At 37.6% G+C, this 23,606-nt stretch overlaps 2 protein-coding genes across 5 annotated transcripts in view; one reads left to right on the top strand and one right to left on the bottom strand.

Annotated features, from left to right (window-relative positions):
• tnmd (tenomodulin) overlaps positions 1 to 23,606 on the bottom strand; it is a 152,947-nt gene that overhangs the window by 22,776 nt on the left and 106,565 nt on the right. The gene's annotated exons all lie outside the window — the stretch shown is intronic.
• Positions 1 to 23,606, top strand: part of elf1 (E74-like ETS transcription factor 1) — a 65,874-nt gene that overhangs the window by 38,741 nt on the left and 3,527 nt on the right. For 3 of the 4 annotated variants that reach the window (XM_008420599.3, XM_008420596.3, XM_008420598.3), the window contains 7 exons: positions 8,324 to 8,627; positions 17,158 to 17,332; positions 18,231 to 18,335; positions 20,438 to 20,599; positions 20,719 to 20,802; positions 22,803 to 22,995; positions 23,212 to 23,541. In XM_008420599.3, coding sequence (XP_008418821.2) covers positions 8,559 to 8,627; positions 17,158 to 17,332; positions 18,231 to 18,335; positions 20,438 to 20,599; positions 20,719 to 20,802; positions 22,803 to 22,995; positions 23,212 to 23,541 — 1,118 coding nt within the window. In that variant the 5' untranslated portion in view covers positions 8,324 to 8,558. Of the gene's footprint in view, positions 1 to 8,323; positions 8,628 to 16,441; positions 16,627 to 17,157; positions 17,333 to 18,230; positions 18,336 to 20,437; positions 20,600 to 20,718; positions 20,803 to 22,802; positions 22,996 to 23,211; positions 23,542 to 23,606 lie in introns of those variants that run through there. The other variant, XM_008420600.3, reaches the window with a different exon arrangement.

The raw sequence follows: 23,606 nt of genomic DNA, 5'->3' as shown, positions 1-23,606 counted from the left end.
TATGGGCAAGTTTATTTACTTTTTTAAAAACAAAAGGAAACTTCTGTCCATAAATGAGGATCAGGATCCCCTGATACGCATGTGGGCTATCGCAGGGCTCCAGGAATGAGCTCGAGACTCGTATCACTGAGTCATTTCCTTTACAGGAACCCAGAAGATCCTGCAACAACAGCCTGCTGACAAACACAGTGAGGTCAGGCCTGTGGACGCATCGCTCGCTAAGCTTTAGCATAAAGCAGGACGTTTTTACTGCTCTTCTGCGCTAAATATAGCTCACATCTATGGATGAAAGCTTCTGTTTTGGTCAGTTTTATTCAAAGCTGGATGGGTTTTATGACTACACTGCAAAAACATGAAATCTTACCTGGTAATTTTGGTCTAGTTTCTAGTGTAAAATAACAGCATATTTCAAGACATAATTTTTGAGCAAACACTGTGAAACCTTACAATCTCACACCAGTACGTTCTTAATATTCACTCTTGAAAGTTGAATCAATGAGATTATTATTCTTATTTAATTTTGACAATAAAAATACTCATAATACAGATTCAGTTTTTCAAAATCTCCTTTTTATATACAGCAGTAATATATAACTGCAAAAACACCAAATCCTACCGAGTATTTTGGTGTAGTTTCTAGTGCAAATATCTTAGCTTTGTCTTAGTTCAAGTGTATTAACTTACAAGTAGCTTTTCAGCAAGACATAAGAATTTGTTTTAACTCAATAATTACTTAATATTGATGGAAAAAGTGCTGACATTGGCTGACTGTCACTTATAACAAGACAGTTTTCCCCCATGTTTTGAGTGAATAATCTGGCAGTTGAACTGGAACTGGGTTGCTAGGTGACGGGCTGGGCTTGGCTGGCGTTGCTAGGCAACAGCGCCAGTGGACCCGGAACTCTTTCATGAATATTAAGGAATTATTTACCTAAAACAGTAAATTTTAAGTCAATAAAACTGACTTAAAACAATAAGTTGATCTACAAGTTTTATCTTATTTCAAATATGCTAAGATATTTGCGATAGAAACTAGACCTAAAATACTTGGTAAGATTTGGTGTTTTTGCAGTGTACCTGTGTACAGAATCGGTTTTAAATCAATCAATCAAATTTATTTAGACATTTCAGAAACGAGGCAGACAAAAATAAAAAGCCATAAAAACATCATCCAGTCACCAGTTGAAAAACCAGTAATAAATGTTACTTTTTATCAAGTGCTACTGAAAGACATAACATATGTTGATAAATGTTTCATTTATTATGATTCAAAAGCAACTGGTGAGTTTTTAGTCTAGATTTAAAGGAACTCGGTGTTTCAGCTGTTTTTCAGTTTTCTGTACGTTTCTGCCAGGAATATTGACGCTGACATCAATATTCCACCTGAATAAACTTTTATTTTATTTATTTATTTTGTAACCTGAGCTGAGGATGGCTTACAAATAAACATTGACCGGACCCTTTTTTCTTGCATCCCTCAGTGTTTGCTCTCCTCACATGCAGGGTGAGTCATTGCATAGACATTCAATTGGCTTAAATTACCTCCTTTCATGGTCAACAATGAGCTCAGCTGAGGAGACCAAAGCGGGGAAGTTGGGCCTTCTGGGAATTCACCATTTGTTCACGAATCCTTTGTCTAATTGGCTGTTATTTCGATTGGCAGTCACCATGTTGTATCGGTGAAGCAGCTCAGCGTTGGCTTCCTCCTCTTCCTCAGTCTGCTTCACCCCTTGATGGCTGTACAAATACTGGACGGCACTACATGGACAATAACATATAAGCTGCTAAAATATTAGCATTATGTGAATATACTGTAGTAAAACGGCAATTCTAATATGTTTGCCTGTCATAAACTGCAAAAACAACAAATCTTAGTTATTTTTGTCAAGTTTCTGCTGCAAATATCTCAGTACTCTTGAAATAAGATATTTGTTATATCTGTTGTATATTTGGCGTTTGGTGTATTTATATAATCTTTATTATTTGAGTAGTTTTTATTGTCAATATTAAATAAAGATAATCGGTTTTCAACCATTTGTATTAAGAATATTGCCGTGTGAGATTCTCAGTGTATAATACTATGATTTCAAGGTATTTGCTTAAAAATTACCAAAAAAATGGTAATTCTTAATAATATAACATTTTAATTATTACAGTTAAAACTGTGGCCTTTATTTACGGTTACTTTGTTTCTTATACACAAACGTTAGCTAAAATATGGAGCAAACATTCAGTAAATGGTTCTACTGGGTAGATCAAGTTTCTGATTTGTTGCTCCTCTAGATAAAGTGAATCAAACGCAGCAAAGCCGTATTTAGGAAGGTGTGAACTGGAGGCCAGTTTTGGTGCCAAACCGACTCAAGTTTCAGAACAATAGTCTGGTAAACTAATCAGCTTCAAGGATTTTCAGTGTTTTCTACATGAAAATGGACTGGGTATTTGCTAAGATGGCACATTAATTCATATTAAGGTTTATTTGATGTTTTAACTGTTAAAATAGACGGTTATCAGTATTTTTATAGGTGATCTCAAGTATGTGCAGATTTCAGCAGGTTGTTAAGGTCCCAAACCTTCAGAAATACTGAGCGATCCTCAGTAAAAGTTGCTATGGACACCTGCAACACACAGCAACAGGTGGAGGAGGGGCACGCTACATTAGCTGTAACTTTTTAAAACCTTGATGCTGGTTATTGTTGCCAAGATGAACCAGTTTTACACTGTTGTTGACCCTTATAGCCAATAATCATAACTGATGGTTTGGTTTGTAAGTCAAACAAAATCATATATTTACATTGTATTGTTTTTTTTTTTTGTTTAATAGTCAATGAGTTGCCTCTTTTCCCAGGGCTGCGATCTGCTCAAATACTGAAAACTCGGTTTTATTTTCTATTTAAGTGTTTTCGGCTCAGATGTCCGTCTTTTTTGGCTTCTAAATGTACAAACCAACATAAACCATCTTGGTGCACGTTTTTCAGTTCAGTCAGAAACGGATAAAGATTAGTGATAATCCTGTGTGCCTTTCAATTTGAACTGAAGACTACCGAACTTTTACTTTTTCCACTTCCGATATCGGATGTTTAGCATCGGCTGATACCGATCCGATACAGAAAAACATTTCTGGATCGACTTGAAATGTTTCTTTTTCTTTAAACACAATTGTACTGAATTATACATTTATTTGCCAAATCTGCAGCACATTTAAGTACACCACTAGCTTCACATGTTTGGTCAAATATGTAAAATCAATTTCAGTTTATTCAGTCAGTACATTTAGGAATATTTCAGCCAACGTGAAATAAACATATAAAAATAAACAACAACAAATGGTTCAGAAAGTTCAATTAGAAATTTTAAATATAACGTAAAATAAATCATAAAACATGATGTCGCTCACAGCACAAAGCATAAAATTAGACTGAATAGATCAGACACATTGTCACCAATACCTGATCAATATATCAACCGATACAGATATTTATATTACATCAGTGCATCTCTGCTATTTAGGAACTTGCAGTAATTTTTTTTGTTTCTGACTCAACATTGAAGTCCAGAAAACTGAATATCTGTGTTGGCCAATAAGAGCCTGAAAATTATTTACATATTTTTGGATAAAGTTTTGAAGATTCGCTTTTTTCAAGTCATCAGCAGCTCAGATTTGCATTTTTTTAACCTCAGAATGAAGCTGTCTTGTTTCAGTCCCACAGCTGCAGCCTGCAGCTGCTTTTGGCAAAACAATCACCGACTTCACAGGGAGCATCACCGCTCACGCTTCTTCATTTAGCACAAACAAGCAAAATCTTACTTATTTCTGTTTCTTGAACCAAAGCTGAGCTCAAGCTAAGCAGATAAATTAATAGAAGAAAAAATACACAAGCTTTTGTCTGGTTGTGTTTCGTCACAGGACTCTGCAGGCTCCACCGCGACACCCCTCCTTGTTAACCACACTAAAATACTCAAGTCTGTCAAAACAGGGCCCCACCCAGAGCCAGTCTATTTGCTCTGCGCACTATTATGCATTGACTAACATCTCTGTAGGATCCCTCCCTCCTCTGTTCTGCCGCTCCGCTCTTTGTGACGTAGCCGGTCCAGTTACAACCCGGCCTCTGTGCCGGGACAAGGCAGCTGTTGTCATGCGCTCGGGGATAATGTGCAGGCTGGCGAATGGCCGCCTCTCTCTCTTGTGTCCGCTCTCTGCCAACTGGGATCAATGAAGCCCTCTCTGATAAATTCAGCTGTAGATGCATGAAGATAATCAGAGGAGGAGAGGAAAAACTCTTGATTTGATTAAACTCCTGCTGTGTTCTTGTCATCTGATAAGCAGCTAATGTGTCGCTATGCAAGGCATCTGGTGCAAATGTGTCTAATTTAGCAAGGCGGACACATGTCCACCCACTTTTTTTTGTTTTTCCTTTTGTTTTTGACATTGTGCAGTGTTTCATCTTGTGTTGGCAGTCTGGGACTCTGAGCTCCACATGTGCAGCTGCAGAAAGCTGCAGCTCTGGCGGCTGTGGGCACGCTCCGCCTGGCAGAGTGAAACACAAACCCTCAGATTCAGTTTCCATGTCTCTGTTCTCCTTTCTGCACACAGTAGCCACACATCTCTGTTCGCTCTCAGTGTTCAGTGAAACTAAAAACATACAAAAATGTGTTTTCTTCTGCATCAGAAGTTCTCCTGTGATAATGCGTTTGGTATGCAGTGTTGACTATTACACAGGCATTTCAAAGGAAACAAGCTCCACCCTGCAGCAGTGGGAGAAGCAGGGATACCGACTGGCTGGGAGGGACGGGGGGCGACCAACTCGGCTCTGACGTCTCAGCCACCGCCTCCGCTTTGGCTGCAGGGCAGCGAGGGGGCGGGGGCTGCTTAGCTGTTTGTTCTGCTGTCGTCTGTCGGGTCTCTGGGAGTCACAGTTGGAGCTGGGTACCAACTACTCAAGAAACCTTTTGTTTTGGGGAAAGAATGAACTTTTAGCAGGATTTTAAACCTAATTCTTAAATCCAGGGCCGGCCCAAGCCTTTTTGAGGTCTTGGGTGTGTTTTCATTTAAGGCCCCTTGTTGCTGACATGTAGCATACCAGCTATCGTTAGCGTCATTTGTAATTAGCCTACATAATGCCGCTTTAATCATTGCTGTTGATTTTAACCTTACAGGAGCAGCAAACCAAAAAATAATTTGGATTTTTGAAAGTGTGCCATATTATTTTAACTCTTTGAAAGCAACATCAGTAAAAAAACCAAACAAAAACACTGAATTCACAGTAAACAAGTTAAGAAGCTTAATATCTTATATTTCCCCAACATAGGCAGTATCCAACAGCAGGAAGAGTTTTTATTTGTCTACCAACTATAAAAAACATGGAACTAATTTTGTCATTATGTAATAATAGCATTTTATTACTCAATGTTGTTAAAGATGGTGGTTATACCAGCTTGGTGCTCTTGGGTGCCACTTGGTGGTGTGGGGGAGCGAAGCAGCTGCTTGACTTGCGTTTGCCTTGGGCCGGCTCTGCTTAAGCCTGTTACAATAAGCAATCAGTTAAATGCATGAGAAATTAAAATAAGTGCACTAATTTTTATTCTAAGGGTAATTTTGTCTATTTATTTATAACTTTCATTATGTGTAGTTTTTATTTCCATTTTTAAAATTATTTTTGGTACTGATCTTTGACTTATCATCAATATATTACTTAAAAATATTATCGTTTATCGCAATAATTTCTTAGACAATTTACCGTGCAGGACAATTTTATCTTATAGTTTCAGGTCTAACTGTACTTTTTACTTGAGTCATTTTATTTTGAAGTATCGCTTCTCTTACTGGAGTACAGTTTCTGGATCTACTGTCAGTTATCACAAAATATTCATATCGGCCACAACTATCCCCACTGCATGGTGACGTTTCACCTGACCTGGTTTCCTTTTAAATTTAAAAAACACAAACAAGATAAAAGAAAGAAAAAGAATAAGATAGAGAGAAATAATATATTAAATATATACAAAATATAAAGTTGTACAAGTCGTATTAACTAGTTACGCTTACTTGAGTAACTCTTTGGAAAAAAATTACTTTTAGGAATATTTTTGTTATTCTGTACTTTTTACTTTTATCTGAGAGTAATTTTATTATTTATGTAGTATCTCTACTCTTGAGTAAAATTTCTGTTTTTTTTTTACCTGTTGTATGAAAACCAAACATGTTTTAACCAGAAATTCACCAGATAAAGACGCACACCTGCAGTTTGTGTCAAAGTTTAATATTCAAAGAAACTGATTTCGTTTATTTTGCCTGATTTTGTAACAAAAATATAAAATTATATTATTTTCGTATAAATACCAACATTTCCACTTATCTTTACATTTTGGTCCGTCTGATGATGTAATTTTTAATATTAAATGATTGATCACTTATTCAGTACATAAGTAGACTTTTTTCCAAATGGGTTCTCACTCCTGAATCATTTCTTTGATGGCTAATTTTTACTTTTTCTTGAGTAAAAATGTGTTGAGGCATTGCCGCTCTCACCCTCCCAGTGTAATGTTTCCCTCCCAGTCTGGGTCGTTCCCAGAGGGTCGGCTCTGATGGCACCGATTGGTCCGGGTGAGGCTTCACCGGACCGATCGGTGCCCCTCTCATGTGGTCAGACTATCAGAACCTGAGCCTTACGATCCAGAGCCCCTCGCCGTCAGAGTCACACAATCATGAAATAAAAGTCAACTGTGATTAAATCGAAGCTCTTGAGTCTGTTGATGCTGGACTTCTTTTTTTTTTTTTTGTAAAATGAAAAGGACATGATAAAATAAATACATCTATTTTCAAGCCTTCCTGCTCTGAGTTTGTGTAAAAGATTTACAGTTTACATTTTAAATGGGAACATATTATGGAAAATTCACATTTTGTATGTTTTTGTACTTTCATTCGGGTCTCAACTGCTTCTAAAAACACAGCTGCTGCTTTAAAAAAAGAACACTTACCCGTTTTTTGGCAATAACTTAATGTTTTTTGATGCCCCGTTACCTAGCAACCCCAGCCCGTTACCTAGCAACCCAAGCTGAGTTCCAGAACATTTGGTTAGCTGGATTTACTGCTGTATGCGCTTCAAAAGACAAACATTTTGTTGTTGACTTATGATCCAGAAACAACTTGCTGTGTTCCTGTTGGTTGTGCAGGAGGCTCCACTTCTGCTTTTTAAATGCGTACGGTTGTATAATTGTTCATCTGTTTGCAGTGATTTTCATGTGCGAATGTGAACGTTGAGCTGGGGGTCATGGAAGCAGCAGCTTATCAGGATTTTAAGTGACAAGATGCCCCAAAATGGACAGAACTGACCAGACTAAAATGTCATTATCTAAGAATGGTTTTAGCCCATAAACCCATCCTAACCTGTTCAGAGAAGCATAATAAGTCACCTTTGAGCTGTCTGTAGCATCCTATATTAGCAATTAACCCAGGTAGCATCACTAGCATTACTAAAAAAGTTGTTTTTAGGCAGATCTTTACATTTATTCTGAGATTTAACAGGTTTAGAGCTCAAACGACTAAACCAGAGCAGCTGTTCATCCTTCCTGTTACTTCTGTACAGCGGCACATTGAGCTAGAAAGCTCAATGTGCCGCAATGTTTTCTGACTGTCACTTTAAATGACTCAGTTTACTACACTGCAAAAACACCAGTAACTTCTGGTGTACTTAATAGTGCAAATATCTTAGTACACTTGAATTAAGACAAAAGAAAATTACAAGTAACTGTTAAGGAAGATGTAGGAGCTTGTTTTAAGTCAATAATTCCTTAATATTGATGAAAAAGTTCTAGTTCGATTGGCAGATTATTTCACTTATAACGAAATATTTTCTCATGTTAGCTTCTACATATTTCTAAAAAGTTAGTTTGGTCTTATTTCAAATGAACTGAGATATTTGCACAATAAACTAAACCAAAATTACTCTGTTAGATATTGTGTTTTTACAGTGTATTTATAGTCTTTGTTGCTTCCATAAAGTTATATTTGGATTCAGGTGACTGTTTTAGTGTAACATCTGTTTTCATGAGGAGGCGTGAAGCTTTTTGGTGAAGATCTTTCACTCCATCTGCGTAGTTTAAGCATCTTATCACACAGGAATCAGTGATTTTATTTTTCTTTCTGTGAAGGATGTGGCTTTGCAGCGTCACAGATAAAAAAAAAATAGACATAACCCAGATACGTTTGTCCCTCCTCACCCCCTTCTTAACGCTAAGCTTGTACCGGCCTCTTGTTTCTTGGTGATATTTGACTGATCTGCCATCATTGCTGACCTTTGCCCTCCCGTGTTTTTTCTGTGTGCAGGTGTAGATGCGCCAGGCGCAGCGGGGTCTGGCCTCTGTGTCAGAGAGGGACGAGGCTCTCCAGTGAAACCTCGACTCTCTCTCACATTCAGCTCGAGCCGCGCCGCATCAGAAAACAGGAAGACACAGAGGCTATTTACTGAGGGGAAGCAGCAGAAAGAGGAGGAGCAGGAGGAGGAGCGATCATCACAGTGGGGACATTTTAGCCTGGTCCCCGCCCTCTGAACTCCTCTGCCATGACGACTGCAGTACAGCCCAGCGAACTGGTGTTTGAATTTTCCAACGGGATAGATGAGATGAATCAGGTATTTTCCATGAATGACTCGGCACTTGAAGCTTTTTGAAGATTTGTTTGGAGTACAAACTTGATCATTCATCTGTTTCACCCAAAATATTTTGCTTTTTTCCACAACTTCAATGTATTTCACTGAGATTCCTGGTGACGGATCAACAGAAAGTTAGCCAGAGTCGGGTAGTAAAAGGAAAAAATACAAGTTTTAGTTATTTACACTTTTTTGCCAGTGGAAAAGTTGCTGCAACTAATAAAAATACAGAAGTTTTGCCCACTTTTTTGTAAAATAGTCGATAGTGTATCAACTTTCACTTCACAGATTGTAATTTGGATTTGGGTCGAGATTTTTAACACCTGGATATGTGAATGAAATCCGTTTACCTGCCAGAAGGTGAATCTTTTTCACAGCTGTTCCCTTTTTTAAAAACTCAATCCATTGTTTATTCCTTCTAGAAACAATAAAAATTAAGAAAATGTTTATTTCATAATTGTTGTTTCATAATCGTTTCAGCATCATGCATCTGACAAACAGCTGGATTAATACTGAGATTAAATTAGACAGGTGGACTCTATTTACTAATCAGGTGAAGGCAGTTTGTTGCACCTGATTCTAAAGAGGGCTAAATAATAACGTGCAGAGTTTTAATTGTAACTTTTTTCTTTGTGTCAGATAAAAATCCTATACAAAACACTGGAGTTTGGTTGCAGTGAATCCTGTCATCATATCAAGTTTTGCTGGATGATAAATTGTCCCTGAACTGATTGCGATGAACGATAAAGTTGTTGTTTTGTGACCATTTTCATGTAATATAATGCTAATAATGGCATAATAACGCACAGACATTTTCTCAAAGATGAATAAACTTTAAGTTCTAATGAACTGGATCTGGAAAACATTTTAAATGTTGAAAATAAATAAACAAAACAACAAATAAAGTCTCTGTAAACAAATAAAAGACTAGCTGAGACAAATCAGACTGAAAACTTTAGTCATCCAGTTTTTGACAGAAAGGGAGAAAACAAGTTTTTTCTTGTAAGTTTGTGAGTAATTAGGCAGAAAATTTCTCCTCCATGCCCACTTTCTTTTTACAATAGCCTTGCTGCTTGCTTTAAATTTGTCTGTGACTAGACACTTCATTTTTAAATATTTTTAAATAATTTAAAAGGGGATCAATTATTTAGTTGCAGTTGTAATTTTAGTTCTTTCATACCAAAACTACTACTGCAGCCTAAAAATGTTATTAATTTTTAGGTTTAACCAAAAATTAAACCTATTTTTTTTATTATTTTATTTTGGTTTAACTAAAAATTTTTAATTCTGCTATTAATTTTTAGGTGCAGAATTAAAAAAGTTGAAAGTCTTTTATGGTGATGACGTTACATTGATCGAATGCTCAGCAGCTGATTCAGTTTTCAGTTATTGTTTTACAACCAGCTGCGTTTTCTCCCAGCTTTTCCTGTCGCCATCTTGCAGACCAGCATAAGTAGCACCTTATTTTGCAGATGCCTGATGTAAAACTGCTCGTCTCCATCAGTTCGAAAGGCTAATAAATAGATTCATAAACACAAAGGATATAATATCTATAACTTCAGTGTGTTTTAGTTTTACAAACACATGGAGTCGCTCCAGTTAGCTCCTGTTTTTCCCCATTAATCATCGTTTTCGTTAGCTTTAGCGGACTGCAGCAGCCTTGCTCTGGAAGGCGGCGGAGGCTGCTGCTGGGAGCAGAAATGGAGAAACCTGCAGCAGAGTTGGGTTGCGTTGAGCGTGGGCGGCAGCCGGGGTGGGGCGTCAACCTGAACATGGTTGCAGCACAAAGGTTGCCGTTGCATTTACCTGACACATACTGTATTAGCGCCTGTGTGTGTTGTCATTGGAGCGATGAGCTGCATCGGTTATCTCCTCCCCTCAGCAGACGCTGGATCCTGTGGAGCAGGCTTGTTTGTTAGCGAAACGAGTGTTTATGTGCACCAGTATCTGCGTATGTTCATCTAGAGTGACAAGTTGTTACTGGATCCCTGAATAGCGCCGCGTCAGGCCCAACCTGACGGACCAGTTATGTCGCTGCTTGGAAGAGACGCAATAATTCACCTAAAAGGTCCCACATTGTTCCATTGCGACAGCTCTGTTGTTGGTAGCGCCCACTCAGCCTGTTGTGCAAGCGCCGTAGCTCTTTTTCAGCAAGTCATGGTAAAGCATCAGAATCCACCTCTTTCCGGTGGGATTTGGCTTTGGATGATGGTTTTAAAACCACAATAAACTCATTACAGCTGAGTGAAATCGCAGCTTCTGCAATGATTAGCTCTGCTATATTGGATGTGGAAGTCAATGAATAGCCTCTCCAGACTCGGCATGTGACGAATTTCAGCTTCTGTCATCTTCAACGGTTTTCATCTTATTTTTCTTGATGCTCAAAGAGATTTTATGTTAAGTAGGGATGTAGCAAGATTTAGTAAATATTAAAATATCGCAATATTTGTGACTGAAGTAAAGTCAAAGTGTTAGTTTTGCGTCTGGTAACGTTGGTTAAAGCTATTGTGTTAATATGAAGGTGTGTGCTTTAGTAGGGATTTCTGCAGGCTCTTAAGAAGTTATAAGATTAATAATCAGACCTTTAAAAGTTTTAAATATGCCCATATTTTCCATCTTAAGTCCTAAATTAATCCATTGCTGATTTTTTAAAATAGTTTTTCCCTCCCTCTTGTCTTTAAAAGCACCGCAGCGGCGTTTGTTGTGTTGTTTTCTGTTTTAGGAATTGATTTTTGACTTAGGTAAATTCACCAAACATGTGACCCAGTTTGTTTATTATATAATTACAAGCTCAATTTCTCATAGACAGTAAATATTCAAACAATGTTTCAGTTTTAAAAAGTAATTTCAGTGGTTTTTTGATTACTATGCTATAAAATATCAGTTCAAGTCACATTTTCTTTCTTAACTTGTTTGATAAAAAAAACTAAATATCTTATTAGGTAAGGGAATTACTGAGGTAACTTACTTTTAATTCACTTAGAGCTAAAATCTTTAAATTAACTTGTTCTAGACTCTAATCTTGAAGTAAGAAAGAAACTTTGACTTTCCAACTTGCTGGGAACAATTACTGATTTCAGAAGCATTAAATAAGTTTTCGTTATCTGGCAGCATTTTGGACGCTTTAGCAAAGTGACTGATAAAACATATCTGTAACTCAAGTGAGAATTATGTGAGCTAAAGAGCTTTTTCACTGTTTCTAATGACTGTGGACTTTATTTAAGGTGTATTTGCTGCACAAACTACTGATTTTACACAGTGGGAACGTTTTATAAGGCTTTTCTTCGTCAGTTATCACCGGAGCCGGTTTGGTTTTGCCTGAAGTTGGAAGCCTTGGTAGTCCATAGCTGGAAATGTTTGATCCTCCTACTGGTTTATTCTGAGATTTGTGGAGGATTATAGTGGAAGGAGACAGTTTGCCTACACAAATCATAGTATGTATGTTGATATCTCAGCAAACAGATGTTTTAAAACAGAGAGTTGTTTCTAAGAGCACCTGGACTGGTGGGTTAAAATAATAAAAGCCTTTAATTCAGAGAAAATGAGCTCACTTTATTCTGATCCAAAACTGATGGTAAGCAATCACTAAACCACTGGAGCTGATTTAGAGAGAACCACAATATGTCTGACCAAATCCAACATGGCTGCCTATAGTTTGAAGCTTGTTTTTCTCTTTATTTTCTCAAAAAGTAAATTTTTGCATTGCAAAGCCTCAGTTTCCCAAAAACGTCTTCTTCTATTTGTGAATAAAAACAAGAAAAAAAATAAAATAAAAATGTAGATTGTGAGTAGAACCCAAAAAATTAAATTCTTGTTAACCCATTTTCACGTCTCATGTGTTGTATGTATTAGGACAGCCTTAAACATCAACCGTCATTTTATTACCATCACTGGACGTATATGTCCAAATTCAGTCGCTACATCCTTTGTCATATAAGTATATTAAAACATAATACAAACATTAAAAACTTAATTTTCACATTGTGTTGTTAGGCTCTTTAAACAATTTCTGTAGAATAAGTTACTTAATTAAAAAGGATCAAATAAATAACAAAATAGCAAGATTTCAAGCTCCATTTTTACTAGCTTGTGTTTAGCGTTGTGGTTGCTAGGCGACAGGACATGCAGTGCGGTAACGGTGGGATTAAATCTGAAGACTTGACCTCCCAATGTCACAGCTGCTCACTTTGTTCTTCATGGATTTTTCACATTTTCTTTGACAATAGCTCCATGTTAGCTTGTCTTTGAGAGTGAAGCTAACAGCTAGCTTGGCAGAAGCTAGAAGCTAAGCAGAATTTTATCATTTTAAAACTTACAAATCTCAAAAGCATTATAGCAGTTTATGCTAACATTTCCATGTGACCTTCTAAATCATCATCACGCTTCCTTCCATTAGCTTTCATCAACTCTCAGAAGCTAAGGATTCTTTGCACGGGAAAAGTAGCGAGGAAATGTAGCAATCATATTAAATGCTAACATTTTAGTATTTCAAATTTTTTCAAAAATCATTAAGTTTAAGTAAAAAAAAGTAAAGTTTTCTTAAGACTGTACATGCCCTCTATGATCTTGATCTCATAACTGCTAGCTTTAGCCTCCGGGACCAGCTGGAGAGTTTACAAAATGTTCTGACTTTTGAGAATGGGCGGCTCCAGAACTGCTCCAAATTTCACAATGAGGATATTGAAAGCTTCAGGCAGTTGAAATCCATTGTGTCGGGGCAGGTAAAGCAGAAGAGAGAGGGGTGTGGGGAGGGAAACGGCCTGCTCAGATGCTGCTGCTTTCAAAGGCAAAATGGGGAACTCAGAAATGCAAATCAGCCTGATATTTATCACTGCTGTTCCCTCTACTAGAAACAGCATTCAGGCCATTAAAGAGGAAGGAGCAATTAAAATGTGAATTATGTTCAGCACAAACCATTTTAGCCGAAACCTTTGTGCTTTCTTCATGTCTTTTCAAACTGGTGAGGCCAGAGATGCAACAGGAAAGGAAAACATTTAGGATCAAAACAACGTGCAGAGACGGCAGCTCTACACGTTTTCATGCTCCGTCAGCGAAATGTTGTGGGATTTTGACGGGAGGAGGTGGTAGATGAGCTGCTGTCTCTGGACCAGTAGGCAAAACACATCTTTATCTCGCTCAAGGACAGAAAACATGAGTTAAGTCAGCCCAGGAAAATGTGGCAGCCTCAACGTCTGGCTATGATGGAGACAAAGATTCCCATTAATGGAAAACATTTCTGACTGGAACTGCAGTCAGAGCAAAAACATGCTTGTTTTTAATCCTCCAAGTTATGGTTGACGTCATTATTTTTTACAGTAACTATTAAAAATCATTGGTGAAATACCTGCTAAACATTTCAAACCGCTAACAATGAGCCGGTCTGTTAGCTTCCTGGTTAACCAGTAGCAGAAACGAGTGTACAGGCATGCAGTGGGATGCCACCATTCCTGCCTCCTCCCTCAGCTCAAGGCTGGACACCTGGTCTGCCCCCGAGGTCCCAGCCAACAATGAACACTTGTGTAAAAAGACACAGATACGCCTTTATTCCCACAGCTCCCACAGCACCTTTTTGTCTGTGTGTCTCTCTTAAACCGACCCATCACTGCAGGAATGTTGCTTTTTATTGATCTTCACTGAGTGGCTGAAAATGTAAAAAAGAAAAATCACATCTATGCAAGCTAGAAGAGCAGATGCTCTGTGTTCTCTGTGTTTAAAGCGAGAGCTTTCGGTCCAGTGATCTCTTAAAAATCAGTTTGTGCTTGGCCATGTGGGTGGGATTATTTTATTTTTAATAGTTTGTTTCACAATCTTTTGGACACTGAATAAAAACAAAGAAGTTGGTATTCAAACTTTAAATTTCAGCTGAGATTTAAAGTGTACTCTGCTGCCATCTGCTGGGCGTTTTTGGCTCATTTCTCAGATTAGCTCTTCCTTTATATCTACAAAATATGTTTATATTAAAACAGAAACAATAAAACCAAAACAAACAAACAAAAAGCCTAAAAGATTAAATAATAAACTAAGAAAACAAATGGAAATAAGACAAAAATTCTGACTAAAATTGTTTTTACCTTAAACTCAAAGAAATAATAAAATTATTCTATAAAATATTTGCTAAAGTTTGTCAATAAGTAAAACAAAAATGGACGCAAATAATAGAGTACATATTTAAACCATTGGTAGATAATCTTAAAACAAAGTTTTAAATAATATGTAATAAGTAAATAGTCAAATGCATAACTAAATGAACATAAATGGTTAAATGAAAAAATAAAAGTACTTCCATTGTGAGTAAGATGGTTTATATATAAAAAACATTATACAATATTTGCTAAAGTTGTCAATAAAGATAAAATAGACATAGGTAATAAAATTCTTATTAAAACCATTAACAGCTAAGTTTAAAATAAAGTTTTAAACAATAATATGTAATAAATAAGTAAATAACCAAATGCAGAGCTACATAAATGTAAATACTCAAATGGAGAATAAAATATTCTGTTATGTATGCCTGCTGCAGTAAAACAATTATTGAGATCAATTAAAATTATCTCAATAATGTACATTCTGATGATTAATATTTTTTGAAAGGCAATTATTTTGCTCAGACAGAGACTTTATTTATTCTTTCTGTTATATAATTATAAACTATATAATTTGTATATAGTTTATATAATTTCTGGGCATAAGTGAAAATCTTTTAATTTTCACTTTAAAAGCGCTCATGTAGGCGAGCTACATTGGTTTTATGTATTGTTTTTGGTTACTTTGGTTTTATGTATTGTTTTTGGTTGTGATGTTTTAAGTTGGATATTTAAAATATGTTCCAGGTCCAGTGTTGAGTCTTATTTAGAAAATTAAAGTTTATTAATATTCAAGAGGGCGATTACTGATATATCACTAGAAAATGGTTTAAAAACAACAATATTATTGTTTATTGCGATAATTTCAGGGACAATTTATCGTCCAGCAAAATATATTGTGACAGGGCTAGTTGCGACTAGTAATAATAATAATAATAATACATAATTCAGTTTATAATATTATCTTTTCGTGCTCTTCAAAGCACATCTTTCACATTTAGAGCAGAACATGACTCCCTTAATTAAAGAATGGAGTTACTTTGCCCTCACCAACCAGCCGCCCGGTGGCTGCCCGGCTTGACACGATCCCCGCTGGAGGAGCTCTCAGACGGTGCTTGTCTCCGCAGATGTAGCTCTACGGTTCGGCCCACCCTCCGCCAATTCCCCCGGTCCCTCCGCTCCTCCGCGCATCAGGCCTCGCTAAGCCCGAAATGAGACGGCGAGGTTAGAATTCCCAGAGCGTGGTGAAGAAGGTGCTCGCCTGCAATTCATATCTGATTCATTAACATTCATTTGGGTTTATATAATTTCTGGGCATAAGATTAGGTTCTCAGGAGAAGTAGGCCAGATCAGACAGCTGGTTCCCGTCTTCTTCACAACGTCCCAGCGGGCCGCTTCAACGCCACAGAAATGAGCTCTCTTCCATGCTGCGTGCCTCCACATTAGCTCAGGCTGAGTATGAATCCACAACGTCTTACTGCGCAATAAAAGAGGCCAGATTGGTTTAGAACTAGGGATCCAAACAATTAGTTGAAGATTAATTCCCGATTAATAGTTTATTGGATTAAAATGAGCTCAAATCGATTAAGTTTAGACCTTTAATGGTGTAGTTTGGCCTCCATCCAGCAGGGGGCGCTACTGGTCATCCTTAAGCAGAGCCGTTGGTACGAAAGCCAAGATGGCGGAGCCACACCAGAACGAGGAAGATAAACGGTCAAAACAGAGTCCGTTCTGGGGTGAAAAATACACTTTATGCGGTTCTGTTCTGAAATATAAACACTCGACAATCTTTAAATTTCACTTTAAAAGCGCTCAAGTAGGCGAGCTACATTACGGAGCAACGTCAACTTCTATTTCAAAAATTACTTGCAAAGTGCTAAAAATGATGTGTTACGAAGGTGAGCTAACCCAGAAACATGATTTCAATAAACCCGGTTGATTTTTAGGACTGTCATGGTGCAACGTTTTAATATTATTTTAAGAGCAGCCACAGACATTACTTTTATATGAACATCTCTCTAAGGATGAATTAATGTTTCTAGTATTCCATTTCTTATTTTTTGCATTTCTATTCAGCATTCTAAGATTACATTACATTGTTTTGTTATTTTTTATAAATTGTTCTAATTTTAATAATGTGGGGAAGACCACATTTTTTTCATTATTCAGTCAGTATTTAATAGAAATGATACAAAAATAATGTTGTAAGTTTTTTAAATTCAATTCAAAGTTAGCCCTATGAAGTAATTAATAACTTGCATCCCTAGTTAGAACATTAAACCGATGTTATGTTTCATTAATAAACCATAGTGAAGGAATTACTGTATGTTTTTAACCTTTTAATTCACATGCATGTCCAAGAGCCCCAGCAGAATCTCCTGTGTTATAATTCCTCATGTCTTATGCACACGTGTGTTTTCTCTGCGCAGTTGGACGACCCGTCAGTATTCCCAGCCGTGATCGTGGAGCAGGTGCCCACCACCGACCTGCTGCAGGTCTACTCAGGCCTCGAGTCGGACGAGGTGACTAACGGCATCATGGTGGACACGAGTCTCAGCGTGGTGGAGGGACCGTCCATCCTTTCAGAAGGAGTGGACCTCTCAGGTAAAGACACCACACTTTGGAAACATTTCACATAGACTGATAGATGTCAACGATGTTTCTCAGCTATAGTCAAATTTCGTAACTTGCAGCTTTTTATTTTGTTGTTTTCCTACTTCATGTTGCAAGTCAGGTTCTACTTGAGTGGTCTCTTAAATCTACATGTCTAGCATTTATCAGGCCTCGGTATGATTTGGAAAACTGAAGCCTTCTTCTGTGATTAATCACATTTTATTCACAATTTAACAAGGTTGTTTTGGTTTTGGTACCGTATTCCACTTAATACATTAAATCCTCGTTTGAAAATGTTCATTTGTATTTATTTGGGTTATTTTTCAGTGATATTAAACTATATTTGATCATCATTGATGAAACACTTAAATTTGAAAAAACTAGAGAAAATCTGCGACAGGTTGAACCTTTTTACAGCTCTATATAAAAGTGTCTAGATTTTGTGTTCAACACTATTACTGGAACTAATCTAACACAATTATTTCTAAACCTTTTGCAGTTTTAATTTAATTAAAATTAACTCAATAATTTCTATTCTGATGAGTAATATATTTTAAATAAAAATTTTGTTTACAGACTTTGTAATCTGTCTTATTTATTGCTTTTGGTTGTCATGTTTTATTTTGGAAATGTAAAAAATCTTCCATTTCCTTTGTTATATACAAAAATGAAAGTTTGTTTATTGAGAGGAAGAACTTTATTTTGCCATAATTACTTGAAATGAAAAAGGTATTAAAACAACAATATTCTAATTTATCACAATAATTACTGGGGTAATTTATTGTCCAGAAAAAATTTTGTATTGTGACAGACTTATTTATTTCATATGAAGCTTCCAGTTATGTTGCCAACATGTTATTTTGATGCATTTTTGTCTTTTGATGGACAGAAACGAGAGTTTCCCGAGCCGATGACAGCATGGAGACAAACGAAGCTGCAGCAGCTCTGCTGAACATGGAGTCTCCAAATAATATTTTGGATGAGAAGCGAATGAGTGAGTTCATTTGTGTTTATTTTAGGGCTGTAACGATTCATTGAATGATTCGAGTACTTCAAGTTTTGAAATAGAAGTTATCGAAGCTTCGCTAGATTATGTTTTACTGTTTAGCGCCATTTGTTCTGACCGGATAATTATTTGTGTTGCACAACGCTCTCACTTTCACCATTGAACTGTTGATGAATGCTAAGAGCTATTAGCAGCTATGGAGGAAGATGCGTCGTCAAGTAAGGGACACCTCTCTGCGTGTGTTGCAAAACAAAATGATTTATGTTTTCGCATCCACCTGAATAATGTGTAGTTGCGCCACTACACAGAGCCACACGCTGGGCAGCGCGTTGAGATGTAAACACCGCATATAATTGTTCGTTCACAAAGATAAATCATTCTCACCGCTCCACAACGCGACCTCTGAATTCACTACAAGTTATTCCTGCGGTTCAAATAGAGCTGCGCAACCAGAGCTAACACGGCGGATTTTAAACTCTTCCCTAGAGTTCTCCATAGGATCATAATTCCTCACAGTAAGTTGATGTAAATATCCATACAGGTCAGCCTGTGTCCAGTTTGAGTGAAAGGAGGTGCGCGCGATCCGCGCTGAAGTAAAGCAGCGGCAGCGCGCGAGGCAAAGCGCAGAGGCGCCAGCTGTGTGATTGTTCCACGTGCTGCTGGCTTTAAATGCATAAACTATAAATCTGTCCTTTAGGAATAAATCTGCTCTGCTAGTGAAATGCTAAAAGATAAAGAGACGCTTGCAGCCCGGCTTTTAAAAAGAAAAAAAAAAGAAAAAATGATTTGATTTTTTTTATTTATTATTATTTATTTATTTTCCTAGAAACGTAAACAGCAACGCTTAGCCTGGCGGCGGGGCTAGTAAAGCATGGCAGGCCGCCAGGCTTATAATACACTGGGGGAAACCCTGAAATGGGTGTTTCACAATAGCGATGGTGCAACACTGGAAACATTAGAGTTTAGATCGGCCCTAAAAAAAATCCAACGTGACAAATTAACTGTAAAGGCCCAAGCCTGAAGTAAACCACACAATTATTTAAAAATGTGTTTAAAATACTTCCAAACCAGACTTTACTCTCTTTTAGGGCTGCCGTAAATGATTATTCCATCGATTATTCTTACGATTCATCAAGTAATCAAATAAAAAACTGTGATAAAGTAAAATATTGGTAAATTCTACCATAACAGCAGTGTTAATATTGGAAAGCAGCATCGGGCCAATTTTTCATATTTGCACATCCCTACAATTACTTAGCCTGTAACGATAATGGCTCCTTTTTAAGTTAACCTGGACAAAAATGATACAAAAATCTGAAATTATATTAAAATTAATAATAAATCAGTAAACTTACAAAGACACTTATAAAAAATGTCTAGAAACCAGTTTTTAGTTCATGTCTTCATCTTCAGTCACTTTAATAGATGAACTCTTTGCCCAGCCAATTGTAGCTTTTGTGTTCATGTTAGCGATGGGATTTGGCTCCTATGTCGTACATAAAAACATAAATGACAGCTGGACCGCCACAATGCGCTATGTTGCTAGCACTTAGCAACAACTCGGAGGCAAAAGTGAGAGTGTTGCGCAACATAATCAATCACCCGGCCAGAACACGGCTTGCTAAATAACAAAACATAATTTAACGAAGCTTTGAGGCAGATAATTTTCTCAGGAATTTTAACAATCGAATCATCAAGAATTGTTTCAGCTCTTTGTAGCATAACTTTCCCCTGTTTTAGCTCCTGCTTATTATCTTCCAGCTCTGTTTTGTTGCTTTCTAATCAAGAGTAATGATGTGGAAAAAAATAATAAAAGATAATTAGAAATATCAATTTTATAAAAAATCTTTTTCATACTTCGAACATCAGACTGAAAGTAATGTTCAGTAAATTTTAAAAAAAAGGAACTTAATTGTTTCTTTACTAGCACAGGTTTCTTTTACTATCTTAAGTAGCTACTAGAGAAAACGATTAATGACTCAATCATCAGTAGATTACTCGACTACTACAATAGACTACAGCAATTAATTTATTTCTCTGCTTTATGTAAAACAAGGTGTAATTCTTGTGCTTTGTTGCTGTTTGTGCAGTTCACACCTACAACCATCTGCTGGAGTCAGAGATGACGTACGCTCCACTCAGGCCAGACCAAATGGACAACGTTGCCCTGGACATGTCTCTGGACGAAGACACATCCTCCATGGATGAGATTTCTCATAAGATTCCCTTAAAACCTCAGAAAAAAACCAAAGGTAACGCCTTTTTTTCTCTAGTTAAGTTAATTTGTTGCAACAGTTTAGAGTAGAAGGTGATTACATGATTTTGTTGTGGCCTTTGACCTTCTAACATGCTGTTTCCCGCGTTGAATCAGTGCGAAAGCCCCGGGTGGTGCGTCCCTGCTCTCCAATCACAACCCCTAACTTGCCACTCAGGAAGAAGAGCAAAGAGGGCAAAGGTAAGCCTCACCAACTAGTCCACTTTTCTGTAACGAGCCAATAAAAATCAAGGTCTCTCCTCCTCCTGTGATCGCTCCGATTCCTCCTGTGGAGCGGGCGACCAGCTGCCCTCGGCCCCTGCAGTCCATCTGGGTTGAATCTGAGCGAGTTAATGGATGAGGGGATCGGGTGGTGTTGTGTTTCTCTGGGAAACAGGAGTGATTGCATGCTGGAGGGCACGCTGATGCTTTACTGATAGATGCAGGGGCAGCGCCGCTTTGTTTGGGCCGTCCACAACGACACAAAAGGGGGGAAGGGGTTTGGGACGTCTGGTTCAGCCGCACACGAATGCATCACTCTGTCACGTAGTCGGGGATTCAGGTGACTTCTGGGAGTGCTGCTGTTTTTAAACGCTGCCGGCCGCCAACGTCTGGCAAATTAGAGGAATCTACATCCGAGTTTTATAATTAATTCCCTTCCCAGGCCCACATGCAGACAAATCCCTGTCACAACAACAACGGGAAGAAAAGATAATAATTTCTCCTGCAACTCTGTGGTTTCTATATACAAACCAGATAAATTGGGGCTGAAGCAATTAATCGGTTTAGTTGTGAAATAATCATGAACTTCTCTTCAGAAACACAAAGTATTTTTGGTTTAGTTTCTTGTTCAGATATCTTAGTACACTTAAAAAAAGATAAGATAATTTATAAGTAACTTTTCAGAAAGACGCAAGAGATTATATTAAGTCAGTAATTACATAATATTGATGAAAAATCACTATTTCCACTGGTACATAAGTGAAATAAACTTAATACGTTTTCATCAATATTAAGAAATGATTGACTTAAAACGTGTTTCTTGCTGAAAAGTTACTTGTAAGTCAGTTTTCTTTTATTTCAAGGTATTAAGACATTTGCACTAGAAATACTTGGTGAGATTTTGTTTTTGCAGTGCATAGATCGGTAATCGGTAATTACCAATCGCTGTGATTACTGATAATTGAAGAAATAATGAACAGATCAACCCTTCATGGTATTGATAAGTCAAACAGAAAGGAAATATTTTTAGCTGCAGATTCGTCCTTTCAAATGATAATAATCAAGCATGCACTGAAGAAATGCTGTTGTTGTATTTATGCAATAAAATGTTTATATTTATATATTTAGTATTTATTTATTTATGTATTTTAATGTTTACAGTATATATGTAAAAAAAAGCTTTAATGCATCTGTTTTTTTTCTTTTTTTGTTTTGTTTATTGTTATGCAGTTATATTGACATGTAAACAGGCTTATGAATTCATATTCCACACGTAATGTGCAATTCTTTTAAAGACAAAAAACTAATTTGATCACAAAAAAACAAACAAGCTGCAGAATGTTTTTATTTGATTGTCTAAATCACATGGACCAAACTCGAGGCCAAATCTGGCCGCTGTAGCTTTTTATGAGGCGCTCCAGACTCCACTTCAAAAAGTCCCTTCAGTTTTTCACAAATATGCATAATTCACACAAAATCAACAATTTTACTGCAATTTGTTTTTTTCAAAATTGGTCAAAATCAAGTGACTTGTACCTCAGCTTTACTTGATGTCAAGTTATACTCTGTGATCGATAAGGTAATTAATTAAAAGTCACATTTAATGTCGTAAATTATCTCAAATATCGTAAAAATTCCTTACAATTATTTCTAAATTAGCACCACAAAATCTGTGAATCTGATTGCAAAAAAACCACAAAATCCTGGCGGGACTGATCAGTGTGGAAAGATGTTCATTATTTAATTTTAAGAATCACCTATTGAATGGTGAAACAGCTATTTATTGAAATTTTATCAGTTTATCAATACATTCTGGCACAACCGGCCCTTTAAGAACATTCAGGTCTTTGATATTGCCAAAATGAAAATGAGTTTGACGCCCCCGATCTAAATAAAGGACAGAATAAACACCAGCACTGATTGAAATCTGTGCCTGCATGTTGTAACCATGGACTGAAATTAGCCTCCTTAATTTGCAGGCAACACCATCTACCTGTGGGAATTCCTCCTGGCTTTGCTGCAGGATAAAAACACCTGTCCCAAATACATCAAGTGGACGCAGCGTGAAAAAGGCATCTTTAAGCTGGTGGACTCCAAGGCTGTTTCAAAGCTTTGGGGCAAGCACAAGAACAAGCCCGACATGAACTATGAGACCATGGGGAGGGCTCTCAGGTGAGCGCAGAATACCAATGAGCCACGTCTGCCAATGTGACATTATCATGCACACCAGCTCTCATCCAGCATTTAACCTTGAAGACACCATTTCCACTGATATGTTCTTATTAACACTCTGGAACGGCGGCTTAAATTTTTATGAGAGCCGTTAAACTTTAATCGCGATAATGTCAATAATTGGTTGAACGGACTCTCGCCTACTTCCTCCCCCAGGTACTACTATCAGAGAGGCATCCTGGCCAAAGTGGAGGGGCAGCGGCTGGTCTACCAGTTCAAAGAGATGCCCTCCGACCTGGTGGTGATCGACGACGAGGAGGCGGGGTCTGACGCCAACGCTGGCTACGAGAGCCAGAGGGCCTCCAACGGGCGGGGCGTGGTCCGCGGGGGGTCCAAAGGCCACGGCAGGGCGCAGCACGTGTCGCTGAAGCCGATGAAGAAAGAGCCCAGAGATGAATGTCTGTACCGGGAGGCGGACGGAGGTCCGGCGGAGCAGCTGCTCCATGTTTTACAGGAGAACCAGGCGCACGGCGTTCACGACGTCAGGTAGGAGAGCCGCGCGCCGACCGGACACACAGGCCCGGGTCAATAATCAATAAATCAGTTAATCA

Source organism: Poecilia reticulata, chromosome 10 (assembly GCF_904066995.2).
Source record: "Poecilia reticulata chromosome 10, P_reticulata-male-v2, whole genome shotgun sequence".
NCBI classification, from domain to species: domain Eukaryota; kingdom Metazoa; phylum Chordata; class Actinopteri; order Cyprinodontiformes; family Poeciliidae; genus Poecilia; species Poecilia reticulata.
The sequence above is the reverse complement of the archived record's forward strand: the minus strand, read 5'-3'. Positions and strand labels throughout refer to the sequence as shown.